This window comes from Nothobranchius furzeri, chromosome 10 (assembly GCF_043380555.1).
Source record: "Nothobranchius furzeri strain GRZ-AD chromosome 10, NfurGRZ-RIMD1, whole genome shotgun sequence".
NCBI classification, from domain to species: Eukaryota; Metazoa; Chordata; class Actinopteri; order Cyprinodontiformes; family Nothobranchiidae; genus Nothobranchius; species Nothobranchius furzeri.
In genome coordinates, this window is record NC_091750.1 from 39,913,485 (window position 1) to 39,931,377 (window position 17,893).

At 45.4% G+C, this 17,893-nt stretch overlaps 1 protein-coding gene across 3 annotated transcripts in view; it reads right to left on the reverse strand.

The window, feature by feature from the left end:
• fras1 (Fraser extracellular matrix complex subunit 1) overlaps positions 1-17,893 on the reverse strand; it is a 232,789-nt gene that overhangs the window by 99,823 nt on the left and 115,073 nt on the right. For all 3 annotated transcript variants that reach the window (XM_070555614.1, XM_015960219.3, XM_054730402.2), the window contains 7 exons: positions 16,113-16,259; positions 7,710-7,865; positions 6,555-6,701; positions 3,051-3,197; positions 2,445-2,585; positions 293-433; positions 70-210 (listed from right to left, as the gene is read on the reverse strand). In XM_070555614.1, the coding sequence (XP_070411715.1) occupies positions 70-210; positions 293-433; positions 2,445-2,585; positions 3,051-3,197; positions 6,555-6,701; positions 7,710-7,865; positions 16,113-16,259 (1,020 nt within the window). The remainder of the gene's footprint in view (positions 1-69; positions 211-292; positions 434-2,444; positions 2,586-3,050; positions 3,198-6,554; positions 6,702-7,709; positions 7,866-16,112; positions 16,260-17,893) is intronic.

Consider the following 17,893-nt stretch of genomic DNA (forward strand, 5'->3'; position numbering starts at 1 on the left):
ATCAAATCAAGACAACCTTAAAGGAAGAGTTAAGTGGAAGCAGCCTTTCATCAACTAGAGCTTTTTTACCCAGACACGTCCTCGTCCTCCGATCAGAGTAGAAGCCACGCCCACAGTCGGGGGTGCAGTATCCCTCCATCAGGTAGGTGGGGTTACGACATGCTTTGCAGCGTCCGACCTCATCACACAGCACGCAGTCAGAGGAGCACGCTAGTGAAGATGGATGATGCAGATGTTGACTTTTACCTCCTAAAAATCATTGAAACTAAAACTAAATCAAAAGAGTTCTTACACTTGCAGTCATTTGAGGAGACGTCCAGGAAGTAGCTTCTGCCACACTGGAGCACACACTGTCCCCGCAGAGTGGCGTAGGGAGGACGGCACTCCAGGCACCGACCCGGACCCTGACATGTCAGACAGTGGTCGTCGCAGCCTGAAACCACAGAAGAAGAGCCTTAAACCAAAAACTGAGAAAAGGCTTCGCTCCGACCCCCTTGAGTCCTGTATGACCTATGGATCATACTATTTATAATGCTTCAGAGGAAGTAGAGTTAAACGATGTTTGGTTTAACATTATGCTTTCATTACTACTGGTTGTGCAGCGCCAGGCTAAAGGTCAAAGGTGACAGATCATCTGCTGCTGTGGCCCCCAGACTCTGGACCTCTCTCCCCCTGAGCCTGAGATCAGTGGACTCCTTTAAACTCACCTGTTCAGGATTTGGTGGGACCTTCATCACCTCCTCTCCTTGTCCGGTGAACGATTCTGTCTCATGTGGGTCAGAAAACAACCCCACACCCTGACACATTCACTCATGAGTGTATGGGTTCATCTGGAACCAGCCATCACGGTGTTGTTGAAAATTAATGAAATGATGCACACACACACACACACACACACACACACACACACACACACACACACACACACACACACACACACACACACACACACACACACACACACACACGCACAAACACACACACGCACGCACGTACACACACGCACATATTACCACATACACACACATGCACACACACAAACATACACACGCACGCACATACACCCACATACACACACACACACACAAATGCACGCACACACACACAGATATACACACACACACGTACGCACACATAAATACACACACACCCAAGCACACGCATGCACACACACGCACATACACCCACATACACACACACACACAAATGCACGCACACACACACAGATATACACACACACACACACACGCACACATAAATACACACACACACACCCAAACACACGCACGCACACACACACACACGCACACACACAAACACGCACACACACACACACACACACACATACATACACACACACACACACACACACACACAAACACGCACGCACACACACATACACACACACGCACGCAAACACACACACACTCCAGACGTTTTAGACATAAACCTGGACGTTCTGCAGCGGCAGGTAAATGACGGTTCTCTAATCCAGGAAATTAAATTAATTTCACTGATCGTATTTAAAAAGGGGAAAAACCTGAATTAGCAGGAAGTAAACAAAGATGTGGAGCAGCACCGCTTTGTTTGATATTTATCAGATTTTATTTAAGTTCTTGCTTTATTTTAGCTTCCACGACTCGTTGGGCATCAGAAACATATGAGTTACATGTTCATGTGCAGCTAAACATCTCGTGTTTAACGGACACAGACCGGCTCACGCAGCTAACCCAAGCCTTGTACCATAAACCAGCGATAGGCTCAGACATCACAGAAAACAGACCCAAGAAAAGGTCAAACTCAGGTAGAGAAGACTACTGCATCGTACGTTAACAGTCGAGCAAAAGGAACGGAGATTGGGTTCGTAAAGGGCACCAGGAGATACAGCTGATGGTGCAGTTGGAGGAGCATTATGACGGAGCAGAGAAGGAAACCAGCCGAAGAAGGGGCAGGTCACTGAAGCATAGCATGGTGGAGTCGTGCACGTGTGAATCCCTGGGGAAGGCAATAGTGAAAAGGTGAGTTGAGAGCAGACCTAAACGTGCTTAGCGACGGTGCCAAATGCACGTGGAGGAGGAGAGAGGTCCAGAGGTTTGGGGCTGCATGAGAGAAGGCTCGCTGCCCCGTGATGTATAACGGACCTTTGGGACACAAGAGCAGGTGGTGGGCCAACGTGAAGGGACATATGGAGTCGGCAGCTCAGCTAGAAGAAGGAGACGGGCCGTTCAAAGCCTTGTTCACTACAAGCAAGACTGAAGTGGATCCTGTTTGCATCCTGCAGCCAGTGTAAGTCTGCAAGAATCGGTGAGACGCATGTGTTCCTGTCGGACTGCATTGCTGCTTTCTGGCTAGACCAAATGCATTGACCCAGTCACACAGGAGGCAATGAACACATGAACCGTTATTCAGCTGCCAGTGGTTGCAGGTTTCTGTGTTGGACTCACTGATGCATCGGTCTCCATCCTGGTAGGAGCCCGGCGAGCACCTCTGCGTGCACACGCCATCCTGCAGCAGGTAGCCCTCCATGCACTGCAGGCAGTCGGTTCTCTGAGGACCTTTACAGGCGTTACAGCTCCAGTCGCACTCTACAGGAGGTCAGGATTAGAGGTGAAGGGGATTGCAGGAGAGGACATTTGATTACTTAAACCCATCTCTGACATCTGGAGCCCTGATGAAGAGCAAACCTGACACATAAAAGCATCACATTCCAGGTTTGGACTTTCTGTTCATTCTTTTAAAGGAACCTTGTAGAAGTTTAATAATCTGGTTGATTTGGGATTTTCCTTGATTTAGTTTGTTTTTTTCTGGATATTAACATTTTTAATCATGCACCTCACCTGTCACCCTCTGAGCGGCAGATGATGTCATACAGAGTTATAACACACTACAGTTAGCTTTAGCGTTAGCATATCTGGCCCCAGATGGTATCACTTGATTGATGGACTCCATAACCCATTCTGCCCGTCCACCCTTCATGCAACATGGATGCAGAGTAGAGTATCCTCCTTGTTAATCAGGAGCCCCTCTCCTGGGAGGTCTGGCAGGCGTACCTCTGCAGGTGCGGGTGGTGGTGTTGAGGTAGTACTGATGGGCACAGCTGTCGTACTGACACTCTCCGAACAGCAGCACCCTGGCGGGGTCGCGGCAGGTCGTGCAGACGGCAGCCGCGTGGCACGTCAGGCACTGGCTGTCACAGGCTGCAGAAAAAGGATCAGTGTGAAGGTCGTGGTGACGGTACGGAGGAATAACATCTCTATTTGGGTTAGAATAGGACTTCTGAAGTCATTTCACATCTGTGGTTTTGGTTTACTAAAGGAATTCTAGGATAAGGAAATAAAAAAGGTCAAAGTTCACCGGAGTAACGCACGGTGGCTCTTGTTTCTGACCTTTCCAACTGAAAGTCAGACAACAGTAATTAAAATAAAAATGAACACCTCACCTGGATTCAGCTGCAAAGGCTTATGAACAACCTCAGTGTGGAGAAACAGAGATTAGGCCAAACAGGACAGGTCAGATAAGGAGTCTAAGATCCTTCAGAGGTTATTTCTATGAAGGTATACAGAAAACGAGATAAGCCCGGCGGATGGGGGTTGGGCCCGGTGGGGGACAAAGCAAAAGGCTTAATTCTGGTGATAAAATGTGTGCCATTGACAATAAGGAATATTGTGTAGCTGTGTTTGTTGACTTGGCTAAAGCCTTTGATTCTGTAGACCATAACATCTTACTTAGCACACTCAAACATACAGGACTTTCTCAGACATCTGTGGCATGGTCTGGAAGTTATATCTTAGGTCGTACGCCAGAGAGAACAGAGGGTTACCAATCTGCTTCACTACCTCTATCTATGGGCGTTCCTCAAGGGTCCATACTGGGCCCAGCCTTCCATTATCTACCTTCAATAATTAATGGTGATCAATAGTTTCTGATCAATGTTCTTCTGAGTATTACAGACAGTTTTAGTCTGTTCTGACTGCTTGTACATATTATATATGAGAACGGTCCTTTGTCTTTATGTCTGACTGTTTTATCTTACCTGTTGCTCTCTGGTGTAAAGCTAACTATGTGACTGTTGCTGCCTCTCGGCCAGCTCGTTGGAAATGAGAATGAGTTCTCAGTCCATGCATCTGGATAAAGGTTAAATAAATAAATAAATAAATAAATATTTATGAGTTAGCTCCCTTCAAGAGGAGTTGATGTTGGAACTGTTAACAATGTACATGCTACCCTTTATACTGCATTTGTTACTGTTTTTATGTGAACTTGAGTCCAAAGACTAGGAGTCAGGTCATTACACCCCTCCACAGGATTACGCTCATGTGGGTCATTAAGCCTGATTCATGCTTCTCCGTCAGTTCCACCAGGGAGAGACACGCATGCACGGACGGAGACGTTTTGCTCTCAGACTTCTCCGTCTCCTTGAGAGTGTTGCAAAGCAATTCCCCGCCAGGACAGCAGATGGCGTAGCACTGTTCTGTGGTATCCTGTCATGAATCCGGTCCAAGATAGTGTGTTTATATTGTTTTTTGTATATAAGAGACTTCTTAACACAGACAAATTTGTCTCTCATTCTCCTCCCCCTCTTCATGCGCTCGCCACCTCTAAATCCACGTTTCCTGTCATTTCCGTCCAAAAATAAAACGCTTGCTGCGCATCTTTTCACTCCTCCAGTCACGGGGAATCAAACGTTCATGTTTTTAGAGTTTTTTCGCGAGGTATTCTTCAAGCTTCTCCGTGTCTGCCGCTAGTTATTCTCAGCTCTCTTCATGTTTTTGAGGGCGCAATGCAGGCGGTGTAGACGACAGCGGCGTCCTGACCAATCACAAGCTTGCGTTCTCCATCTCGACGGACGGATGTTTAGAAAAGAAAGCTCGACTCCGTCCGTCCTTGCGGGGCTCTCCAGCAGGCCCGCAAGGACGGATAATGGCGTTGCGTGTCTCCGCACTGACGCAGAAGCATGAATCAGGCTTTTCAGTCATGAAGGCAAACATGGCCTGAATCTCAGTATTCACTCATAGCTAAAGTTAGTGTCTGAGGTATTTTGACCGCTGTAGCTCTCCGTACCTGTAGGGAGGGGTTTGTCCATCTCCACATGAACAGGATGAACAAAGCTCTGCCGGCGGCCACAGCGTAAAGGCTCACTGAAACTATCCATACCCAGATAATTAAAAGCCACAAAGCCAAATGAAAAGCTTAGAGCCCTGGGGGGTTTTATTCGTCCAGAAAATAACTTTTCTGATCGAGCGGACGTGTGAGAATACATGTAAGGACCACTTGGAGGTGGAGCTGCAGCTGCTAGTAGCAGCGACTCCAGAAACTCGCTGGTCATCTGCGTGCATGGATATAAATGCTGCTGAGTCATGGAGATATGGCCCAGTGCTAAAACAGCGTTCATAACAACCTGGTCAGAACTAAAGTCAGCTTTTCCAAACCGTGTTTGTCCAAAACAGGATCTAGATCTGCTCAGAAACTGTCTGATCTTCTCCAGGAGGGACTTTCTACCTTTGCTGTGGTAGATGATGTTTTCAGACGTGTATGAAGAGACTTTGAAGGAGAGCTGTGGTGTCATGGTCTGCGTCTGCGTCTTCCTTCATGTGTCTCCTGATGTTTCTCCATCCCCCTCTTGATTCCCTTTTGTGTCTCATAGAGCCCTCATGTGTTTGTCTGCGTCTCAGTTATGTGTCTTATGTTGTAGCCCTTTAAAATCATTTCCTCCCAGGTCCTGTGTCATTCATTCCCCTGCTCTCTGCGTTGTGTGTGTGTGTGTGTGTGTGTGTGTGTGTGTGTGTGTGTGTGTGTGTGTGTGTGTGTGTGTGTGTGTGTGTGTGTGTGTGTGTGTGTGTGTGTGTGTGTGCGTGTGTGCGTGTGTGCGTGTCCTGTCCCAGTTCGGAGTTTGTGTGTATGTGTGCGTGTCCATTCCCCAGTTCAGTGTATGTTTGTGTGAGTGCATTTGTGTGTGATGGTGTGTGTGTGTGTGAGTACTTCCTGCAGTCTTTTAGTTTGGTTTTGTGTTTATAGTTTTAGGTTTATCTGTCCTCCTTTGGTTCTGTTTCCCCATTTAGATAATTATTGTCACCTGCCTTCCCTCCAGCCTTCACTCCACACACCTGCTTCCTGTTTCCTTAATTGTTCTCCCTGTGTATTTAAGCCCTGTCTTGTCTCTGTTTGGTGTCGGTCCATTGTTGTAATTCTGTCAAGTCTTCTCGTGCCTCTTGTATTTTTAGATCACCAGATCTCTATGTGGATTTTTGGACTTTTGGCTCCCAGCCTTTTGGATTACCTTTGTTTTTAGTTACTCCTAAAATAAAGGATTCATTTTTAATATGTATTCAACTCCTGCCTCGTGTCATCCTGGGTTACTGCATTTTGGGTCCTACCAACTTTGTAACGTGACGTGGAAATGTCAGACAACTTTTGATCAGGTTTCAGATATTCTCATTAACATCCGTCACTACCTACCCAGAGTCCACTCTGACCTTTGACCTCAATAATAAAACCTTAAGAGTGTTCTGATCAACATGTCCACTCAGCCGGGACCCTCTGGTCCTCTGACTTACCCTGGCAGGACCGCAGGCCGTTGTCAAAGTAACCAATGGGACATTTGGGGGAACAAAGACCAGAGTCCAGCAGAAAGTTGTTGGTGGGGCAGGAAGTACAAGACAGAGGCCCCGCCCCCCTGCAGGACTCACATGAAGGATGGCATTCTGGGGAAAATAACAAGGGAGCGTTAAGCCAGCAGGGATGGAACAAGACATAAACAAGGAGATTTGACATGAGACAGTTAGGATCATAGAACCAGAACCCTTTTAGAACCAGAGGGTTTTATTATCCTGTTCCTGCCCTGGTGGTAGATACAGGACGCCCAGGGTCAGTGTGTGTGTGTGTGTGTGTGTGTGCTCAGCCTCCTGCAGCAGGTTAAATGAGCCCCCCCCCCCCCCATGGTTCCCCTGAAGCCTCCGCTCCACATTTGCATTTTAATCTGAAGGAAACACAGCAGCAGCTCTTCTCCTGTTCACCTGCTGAACCACTGGATCCTCCACAGCTACGATGGAGGCTCGGGTGAGGAAGATGACACAACTAATGAGATTAAGGGCCATCAGAAGGGAGGGGATGATCAGTAGGAGATGACAGTTATTCTCTAATGATAAGGATGATAAAGAAGAGGGGCTGAGGATGAAGAATAACCTTTAATCACACGATTGTACATCTGTCGTGATAAATTCTCCTCCTGCAGTGTTTCAGCACTAACGCCAGTGGCTTCTGACCCGTTTTCTGGATATAGCTCTTTCTAGTGTGCCTCAACCCCAGATACACATATTAACCAGTTGGACTTTAAAAGTTAAACAAACAAAACACGATGTAAATGAATAGTTTGAACCTTTAAGGTTATTATTTGCTTCTAAATTAAACAAGTGCAGAAACAGTTTTCTTCGCTTTACCTGAGGACCCTCAGCGGTGTTTAATGAGCCACAGCGGGTCCCAACCCCACCCCTGGGACCCACCAGTAAAACCAGTTGAACAGCTCTGGATGCATTGCTCCTCCCCAGAAATGATGCTGAATAAACAGCTGACTGATGATCACATGACCTGCACAATCCTCACAGGCCCAGCCTCATGATGAAGATGGACCAGGCTTTACAACAACATCGTCATCAACCAAACACATTTCCTGCTTTCTGAGTCCAGTTTAGAGACATAAAAGCTTAACTTACTGATGCAGGCTCCATGCCAGCTGTAACGACCGCTAGGACACTGACTGACACAGTGATCCCCCAGCAGCCATGTCCTCGGAGCTTTGCACCGCAGACACACGCTGCCGATCCCCGTCTGAAGGTCTGCTGTGCAGCGCTGGCAGTCCGAGCTGCACCCTGGAAATAGAACGTAACTGTAAGGATTCTGGGCCTGCACCACTGCCACCGTGACGAAGCTAATGCACCCTGACCCTGGCCCTGTGCATATTTATCAGGATAAAACTTCACTGGGGCTAAAAGACGCAGACAGCTACAAAAACAGGTTCAAAGTCCAATAAAGACGACAAGTCTGAGAGAAGCGTTGCAGCAGGGTTGCTGACACTTCAAACTGAATCTATCAAAGTGTGTGTACACACAACAGATGATCAAACATCCATCAGGTTGCCATGACTACAACCATAACTGACATACCGACTGCTGTTTTCACCACATGAACGGAGTAGAGTGGTGGAACGAGACAAGTCAAATACGGGAAACAGTAGAACTGAGACGGGTCTCTCGTTCTTTATCAGTTCATCTTGATTCAGCAACCTTCATTTTAGACACACGTCGACACCAAATCCTTACACACCATCTACGGGATCCATCCGTCACACACAGTAAACAAAAGAGCTGCTATGGGAGCCTGGAGGTCACGGAGCCAGGAGCACTGATGCTCATCTGTCACAGAGCGTGGGCTTCTTACCAAAGTAACGGAGGCTCTGGTTGTCCTTGGTTCTACCGGCTTCAGGTTTGCTGACCAGAAGAGCTCTGGCGACGGCAGCAGAGGGTTGTTAGGAAGGCTTGAATAAACGCGAGTTAGTTTCACTAATGAGACTAATACTCTATAAACCAGTGGGGTGGCAGTAGAAGTTCATCCCAGGGGCCTGAGGGGAAGCCATCCTTACGATTAGTTTCAGGTTTTCTGAGCCACCCATCAACTAAATATTTCCTTTTCCCATCCACCTAGCATCCATGACTGTTGGAGGTCACAATAGGAGCAGACATCTACCATCAGCACCCCCCAGCTAACTCTGTCTGATGAAGAGGAGCAACAGTTCTACCAGCCCATGAACAAAGCTCCTCCCCTTGTTGATCAGGTTGACCCCAGATGGATCTTCTTTTCTTTTTGTCATAATCCAACTCCAGACGTGTAGATGGTCTTCACCACAGCAGACCAGAACAACATCGTCATTAATGAAGATGCCTCCATCTTTTGATCCATCCCTGAATCAAACCACTATGACCCACGAACAGCTCGAGGCGGACATTCCTATAGGAGATGGAGCATTCCCTCCTTCAACTGTCTCTTGAGTCCCACAGGCCAAAAAGACCTGATAGGACACTTTCTTCAGCTTGACAGCATCCCTAACCACCAGTGTCCACCAGTGGATTCGGGGGTTGCCGCCACGACAGGCACCGATGACCCTGCGGCCACAACTCCGGTCAGCCATCTCAGCGATGGAGGCATGGACATTTTGACTCAATGTCCCCCGTCGTTGCCCACGTTACCACTAAAGTCCTCCAGCAGAACGAGGGAGTCATCGGAAGGAGCACTCTCCAGCACTCCCTCCAAGGACTCCAAAAAGTGTGGGTAGTCTGAACTGTAGTTTGGTGCATGAGCACAAATCACAGTCAGGACCAGGTGCTCGCCAATGTGCCCCACCTCCAGGCCTGGCTCCAGAGGGGGCCCCCGGTGACATTAGGAGACATTAAGAGACATGAAGAGGTGTAGCGTTAAGAAAGGCATGTAATGTAGTGATGGGAACTCCGGCTCTTTTAAGAGAACCAGTTCTTACGGCTTGGATCACTAAAATGAACCGGCTCTTTCAGCTCTCAAACAGCTCCTCACATTTATTTATTTTTTTTTTGTTTTATTAATTTATCAGCAGAAATGATGTAAAATGTGTGTGAAATTGTTGACCAATCTACAAACTTACATGAAATCAACTGTTTATTATTTAAAGGGAGACTAGGCAATCTGGGCTTGATGTTAGCATCTCTAGTGTCTGTTTAGTAGAACCCCAGCTGAACCCCAGCCTTCATTATTGAGTAATAAATTGGTAAAACCATTAGAAAGCATGGAATAAACTTCCACTGTTACGCTGACGATACTCAGTTATATTTATCCATCAATGCTGATGAACCTAATCGGTTGGGTAGATTACAGCTTGTCTTGAAGACATAAAAAATTGGATGACTCTAAACTTTTTGCTTTTAAATCAAGACAAGACGGAAGTTCTCATCTTTGGGCCAGAAATCCAGAAAAGGAAATTGCTTAGCCAATAGCCTGACCTGAATGGCATTACATTAATCTCCGAGAACAAAGTAAGGAGCCTTGGTGTTATCTTTGACCAGGAAATGTCATTCAAATCCCACGTTAAACAGGTTTGTAGGATTTCCTTTTTCCACCTTCGGAATATTGCTAAGATTAGAAGCATCCTTTCCAGGAGTGATGCTGAAAAACTAGTTAATGCATTTATTACATCAAGACTGGATTACTGTAATTCATTACTCTCATGAAGTCCACAGAATGTAGTTAAAAGTCTTCAGCTTGTCCAAAATGCTGCAGCTAAAGTTCTGATGAGAATTAAGAAGAGACTGCTAGAGGACATACTGACCACTTTCCCGCCACTCTGAAGTTTTAGGTGTGATATTCTGGCTACAGAGGGGGTGGGGTCTGAGTGACTTTTCATTAACCCTGTAAAAATTTATTTTAGCACATACTGGCTCAAGAACATGATTTAAAAATGTGAAAAAGTTTCATCATATTTCCCATCATATCTCTCCTGTCTTAGCTTCCCTACTTTGGCTGCCTGTTAAATTCAGAATAGATTTTAAGATCCTCCTTCTCACATATAAAGCTCTTAATAATCAAGCTCCATCATACATCAGTGACCTGATTGTTCCATACGTTCCTAACTGAGCACTTTGCTCTCAGACTGCAGGTTTACTGGTGGTTCCCAGATTATCTAAAAATAGGATGGGAGGCAGATCTTTTAGCCATCAGGCTCCTCTCTTGTGGAGCCAGCTCCCAGCTTTAGTCCGTGAGGCAGACACCTTGTCTACTTTTAAGACTAGGCTTAAAACATTTTTATTTGATAGGGCCTATGGTTAAAATCTGATGTTAGCCTTGATCTGGACAAGTGGGGGAGTAGAGGGAGGTGGAGTGTACAGTCGGTAAAGACGGCTCTCCCTTGCCCTGCCTCCAACACGCCTCCATCTAAAAGGCTAGGTTATCCAGAGTTATCTCTGTAGTTATGCTGCTATAGGCTTAGACTGCTAGAGGACATACTGACCACTTTCCCGCCACTCTGAAGTTTTAGGTGTGATATTCTGGCTACAGAGGGGGTGGGGCCTGAGTGACTTTTCATTAACCCTGTAAAAATTTATTTTAGCACATACTGGCTCAAGAACATGATTTAAAAATGTGAAAAAGTTTCATCATATTTCCCAGGAACTCTCACCATTCGTACAGTAGGCTCTACGCACTGGCTTCGAATGGATTATAAATTATTTATAATCAGTTCTCGTTATGCCCCTCCCCATGGGGAGGCATGAAGGGGCATAAGGGGGCATGATGAGGCATGACAAGGCTCGAGGAAACATGAAGGGGCATAAGGGGGCATAATGAGGCATGAGGAGGCATGATGAGGCATGAGGAGGCATGAAGGGGCATAAGGGGGCATGATGAGGCATGAGGAAACAAAAGGGGCATATGGGGGCATGATGAGGCATGAAGGGGCATAAGGGGGCATGATGAGGCATGATGAAGCACGAGGCAACATGAAGGGGCATAAGAGGGCATAATGAGGCATGAGGAGGCATGAAGAGGCACGAGACAACATGAAGGGGCATAAGAGGGCATAATGAGGCATGAGGAGGCATGATGAGGCATGAAGGGGCATAAGGGGGCATGATGAGGCACGAGGAAACATGAAGGGGCATAAGGGGGCATGATGAGGCATGATGAGGCACAAGGCAACATGAAGGGGCATAAGAGGGCATAATGAGGCATGATGAGGCATGAAGGGGCATAAGGGGGCATGATAAGGCACGAGGAAACATGAAGGGGCATAAGAGGGCATGATGAGGCATGATGAGGCACGAGGCAACATGAAGGAGCATAAGAGGGCATAATGAGGCATGATGAGGCATGAAGGGGCATAAGGGGGCATGATGAGGCATGAGGAAACATGAAGGGTCATAAGAGGGCATGATGAGGCATGATGAGGCACGAGGGAACATGAAGGAGCATAAGAGGACATAATGAGGCATGAGGAGGCATGATGAGGCATGAAGGGGCATAAGGGGGCATGATAAGGCACGAGGAAACATGAAGGGGCATAAGGGGGCATGATGAGGCATGATAAGACATGAGGTGGTGAACAGGATACTTTAAGTGTTCTGAGAGACCAGTTCCAAGGAGTTTGAATTGAACATGTTTTTATTTTCTGACGACAATAAATATCCTCTAATAAATGAGTAATCTCTTGATTGTGGAATCAATCACACTTTCCACAAAATATCAGTTTGCAAGAAAAGATGTTTCAGCATTCCTGCTGCCAACACTCTGCAGGCGATCCGGCTTTGAGCACCAAACAAATTTCTCCATGCTGGAGATAAGATAACTCAGGCGTCAGGGATTATTGACTCTGCTGACTAAAAGTGAATATAAAACTAAAATGGTATTGATTGGTAATCTCTTTATGGCAGTTACCATTTTTGAAGCAAAAAAGGTATACAAGACATTTTTCTGTCTGATGCTCTTTCCCTGCATCTTCTGCATTATACATAACAAATGTGTTCAATGAGACTCAAGAATGGAAATCAAGACTGATGCTTCTCAATCGATTGCCTCCCTGGGTGTTCTCGTGGTCCATAACAAATTATAAACGTGTTTCTCAGAGCAGTTTCTGCCACAAGGATGCCAGAGCGGAGCTATGGGCTCGAACACAAGAAGAACAAACGTGGATGGTGGCCTGAGTTTGACGTTTCAAGTGAGAGTAATCAGAGTGCTGCAGAGAGACGCTGTGTGGTCTTCTAAAGCGTTTTCACCTTGTTGAGACACATTACCTCAACAAATGGATTCATGAACACGGTTATTAAACAAGCCCTGCTCCTCTCTTCACGTCGGCTCAAAGCTTTAGAGCAAATGAAAAGCTCTGATTTTGATTTAAACGCCACGATAAGGACCCACTGACCTCACATAGGAATGTCTGTAGCATAGCAACAATAGAGACCAACCACATGAAACAAAGGTAAAAACGTTGATGATGCTTCCAGATAAAAGCAGCTGGAACAATGAGGCGTGGTATGAGCTGCGTCATGTTTGGGGAGCTATAATTAGTCGTGGACATTAAAAATGAAACCCTTAGCTGATGAATTAATGGCAACAATCATGTTTAAAAGCCAACTCTTTTAATCTTTTCAGCGTTGTTTTAAAGCCAGCTGTAATTCACCGGTGCTCACCAGAATGTCTGGGTGGAACCGTGATGGAGGAGGAGGAGCTTGGCTCTAGTTTTCTTTTCTATGCAGATGATGAAGTCCTCTTAGTTTCACCCAACTATGACCTCAAGCTCTTGCAGAGGAGATGAGAATGAGGATGAGTCTCTCCTCTGAGGAGAGACGTTGCCTCAGGTGGAGGCGCTTAGGTGTCCTGCTCATAAGGGTGGAGCAGAACGTTGATATACTTGATTCCATCAATAAACAGCCTGTATTAAAGCGCTTTCTGGGGTTACAAAACCTGCATCCCAGCTGTATGAGTAACATCAGCCACAAAAGTGTCTTAAATGTCTCTATTCTTTAATCTGAAGTAGGAAAGCAGCTGACAGTAGCCATGGTTTCTATGGAGACGCATACGGGGCTATTTTGAGCTGATAGAATTGTTATACAACAGATAGGGAATAAGCTTTAGAAGGACTTCTGACTAAAACACCTTATTTGTGTCTGATATTAGGATAATAATTAAGGAGAAACAAAACATGTTTCTGCTGCCATGTTAACTAACTGCTGTTTGTAGAAACACATTTTACTTGTTTTGTTGCCCTAGATGGCCTCGTCATGAATGAATGACACTAATGTTGATGGTGTCAGGCGTGACGGAGCAGGGGTGCTGATGAGAGACGGAGACAGGAGGAAACGGTGATTGGCAGATGGAGATGACGAGGAGACAGCCCACAGTGAGTCTCTGTCCTCTGATGGAAGTTCTTGCATGAGCACACGATCGAATTAACGGCTTATGTAAGTGTGTGTGTGTGTGTGCTGGGTAATTTATTAAACTGTTCCAGAAACTGCAGACCACATGGTGGGACAACGGTGTCTTACAGAACCAGATGGATCAGCGCCCACCCACAACAGGTGATTAAAGCTGTTATAGCGAATCTACGGGACAAGCTAGGTTTTACACGCAAACAAGTTTTTCTTCATGGGACTCTGGTAGTTTGTTCTAAAGCGGTAGCAGCCAGCTTTTTCTCCTCTAATATCACTGAGCGGAGAACCTCTCACACCAGTGGTGTTCTGGTGCTGAATACGTTAGTGTGTGATGAGTGGAGGACTCAGGGAAGTGCAGGGGTTTGGTGAGACCAACAACCGGATGGTCCGATGGTTGGGTTTGGTCCAAAACGTGTTATTGGTGGAGCTTTTTACACAAAAGTTCCTGACATTAAAGAGCAGTTAACAATTTCCTGTACCTCAGCTTTCAGGCAACTAAAAACATGTCCTCAAGTGTTTTAATACTAATCAGGGTGAAAGCTGGCATTAAAGCCAAGTTGTTGCTGTGTGGCTGTGTCCATGGTCTGGTTGTGTTAGTTGACTTAGAGGAATGAATGGCTGAACTAATGTTAGAGTTTTGTTAGTGAAGAAGGATGCAAACTCGTCACACTTAGTCTGAGATATGAAGTCAGGGGCAAACCTTTGACTACATTCTGTGGACTTCCTGAGAGTAATGAATTACAGTAATGCAGTCTTGATGTAATAAATGCATAAACTAGTTTTTCAGCACCACTCCTGGAAAGGATGCTTCTAATCTTAGCAATATTCTGAAGGTGGAAAAAGGAAATCCTACAAACCTGTGTAACCTGGGATTTGAATGACATGTCCTGGTCGAAGATAACACCAAGGTTCCTTCCTTTTTTCTCAGAGACTAATTTAATGCCATTCAGGTCAGGTGATTGACTAAGCAATTTCCTTTTCTGAATTTCAGGTCCAAAGATGAGTACTTCCGTCTTGTCTTGATTTGAAAGCAGAAAGTTTAGAGTCATCCAATTTCTTTCATGTCTTCACGACAAGCCTGTAATCTACCTAACCGATTAGGTTAATCAGGGTTAATGGATAAATATAACTGAGTATCGTCAGCATAACAGTGGAAGTTTATCCCATGCTGTCTAATGATTTTACCAATTGGGAGCATATATTTAGTAAAAACAATTGGTCCAAGCACTGAACCCTGTGGTACTCCACAAGTAACCCTGGAGTATGAAGAAGATTTGTCATGTACGTTTACAAAATGAAATCTATCAGACAGGTAGGATTTAAACCAGCCTAACGCTGTTCCTTTGATCATTTCTGCTTTCGGGTCTGTGCAGTGTCCCCGTCCAAGTTTTCTAAGGTCTGTTTATTCTCATTCTTCAGTGGTTTCTCCTCCTGTTCCCTCCATAAATGGTCTTTAGAAACACTGCAGAGCTAATCCTGCTAATGTTGGATTCCTCCAACATCCGTCCTGTCAGAACCAGATCAGCTCCTGCAGTGAACCCTACTTCCTGGTTTAACGACAGCATTCCCAGCCTGAAGCACCAATGCAGAAAAGTTGAGCACTCGTGGAAGAAAACCCATCTCCACATTTATCTGCTGCATTTAAAGGATCTTCTGACCTCCTTTAACTCTGCAGTCAGAGACGTGAAGGTTGCCTATTTCTCCAACCAATGGCTTCATTTCTGGTTGGACTCCAGCAGTGTGTCATGAGGCTCAGCAGCTTCGGTCAAACATCTTTGAATTTAAAATCAACATTTTATTTTTTCCTTAAGGCTGAATTGAGGCTCAAAACCCATTATATTTGTACCAAATCAAACAGGAAAACTGTGATGTGGCCCTATTAGAGCCATTCAGTGTCTCATGAGCAAAGGCGGCAGCTTAAAAGAAAATAGGTTGTTTTTTAGTTGAAATGGCAGCTTTAGAACAGTACAGATGCCACAGTTCAAAGGAACCAAGAAGGGGTGAAAAAGAAATAAACCCTCTGAATTTAACAGCCGGTATTTTAGGTAGCCAGATGAATAACACAGTTTCTGGAGACACGCTGAAGATGTCTCAGATTGTGCTGCCAGTACATGATGAAAACACCATAATTACAGGACATGTCCACACACACCTGGACATGGTCTGACTTACTGAGACACTCTCCGGGGATGGCGCTGAGGTAATGACCCTCCTGGCAGCTAGTCCTGCAGTAGCCGTTCTGTAAGGAGGCCCGCGGGGGGCAGGAGGTGCAGTCGGCCTCGGAGGACCCGGAGCACGTCTGGCAGGTTGGATGACAAACTGGAGGAGAGAATAACCCAGTTACTCACAGCACTGGTATTGGTTCCACTGGTCTGCATGCTACTAAACTGGACTACAGCCAGTTTGTAGTTAGAGGCACTATCTTGAATCAAGTGGCCGTCAAATGTCGAACAGCTGTAGCTGATTCTGTGATTTCAGGACACTTTTAAAGGTGTGACTTTGAACCTTGTTTCTTCTAGTTTTCTGTGTTAGTTGTAGCTTTTCTCTGTCATTCTGTCACTTCATGGTTCTTACCTCAGACAGGTGCTATTATAATAAGTTTTACTTACTGGCTTTGATGGATGTCTAACAAAGAGTTTTATGACAGTTTTTCTCGATTGCACATTTCTTGAAACTATGACTCCTATTCTCAAAATAGTAAACACAAAACCATAACACCTCCCAAACATCGTACTTTCAGGTCAGCATGAAGCTCTAGACTCAAAACAGTTGAAAAACCAAACGTTGTCCACGGACATCACACACAAGGCCTAAGAAACACACACTACAACACAGTCTCACACATTGCTGCAATCAATTAAAAACATTTTTTGCTAAACTGGCCAGCTGTGTTAGTAAGTTTTATTGCACAAAGTGCTTCACACAGATCAACCAAAATAAAACAGTCATAAAATCATAAAGATCTTAAAACAGAAATAGATTAACATCAGAAAAAATAAAGTCATAACATTATAAAATATCATAAACAGATGAATGTTCACAAATAAGAAAATAAAAGGTTAATTTAAAAGCAGCTTTAAATAAAAGGCACCGACCCGCACTTGTAAAGCGCCTCTCAGAGTAAGGACTCCAACGCGCTTTACACTACAGTGTATCATTCACCCATTCACACACCCATTCACACACTCATTCACACACTAATGGGGATGAGCTACGATGTAGCCACAGCTGCCCTGGGGCACGCTGACAGAAGATCGTTCCAAAGTCGGGGTGCAACAGTCTGGAAGGATTGGAGATGTTTCTTTAGTGATGAAAATGGTCTTTTCAGAGTTTAACTGGAGGAAGTTATCTTCTAGCCAGTAGGTGATGCTGATAGACACTCTAGTAATTCAGACAGTTTATACTTATGTTGCTTGTGGTTCTTCCCCACATAAAACTTTTCACACGATGAACACAAAAGATTCACCCAATGTAAATACAACGGTGCATTTTTATTATAGTACCATACGGTAGAACACACACAACGAACATTATTCCACCTCAGCATCCTGTCTTCGGTCTGGGTCAAGCCAGAGAATCTCATCCGCATCACAAGCTATTGCTCGGTTTCACGTGACATTGCATGTACGTCACCAAATGCAGAGGGGGTGTGGAAGTAGCCAGTGCTGCCCAAAACCCGGTTTACTTTGGTGACTGGGCGGTAAAATGCAGAAATACTATGTGGTCCATGGTAATTAGAATCAGTCTAATCGGGACAAAGACAAACGTTTCATCCAGGTCCTGAATGTAGCGCACCACAGAGGACTTCATAAAAACAAACGTACTGAAAGAAGACGGCAGAAGTGGAGCAGTAATCTACGACGTAAAACAGGAGCAGAAACAGACAATGCTGGAGTTTACAGAGATCACTTCCTAACAGGTGAGAGATTGCTGAGTGTTTTATTAAACTGTTG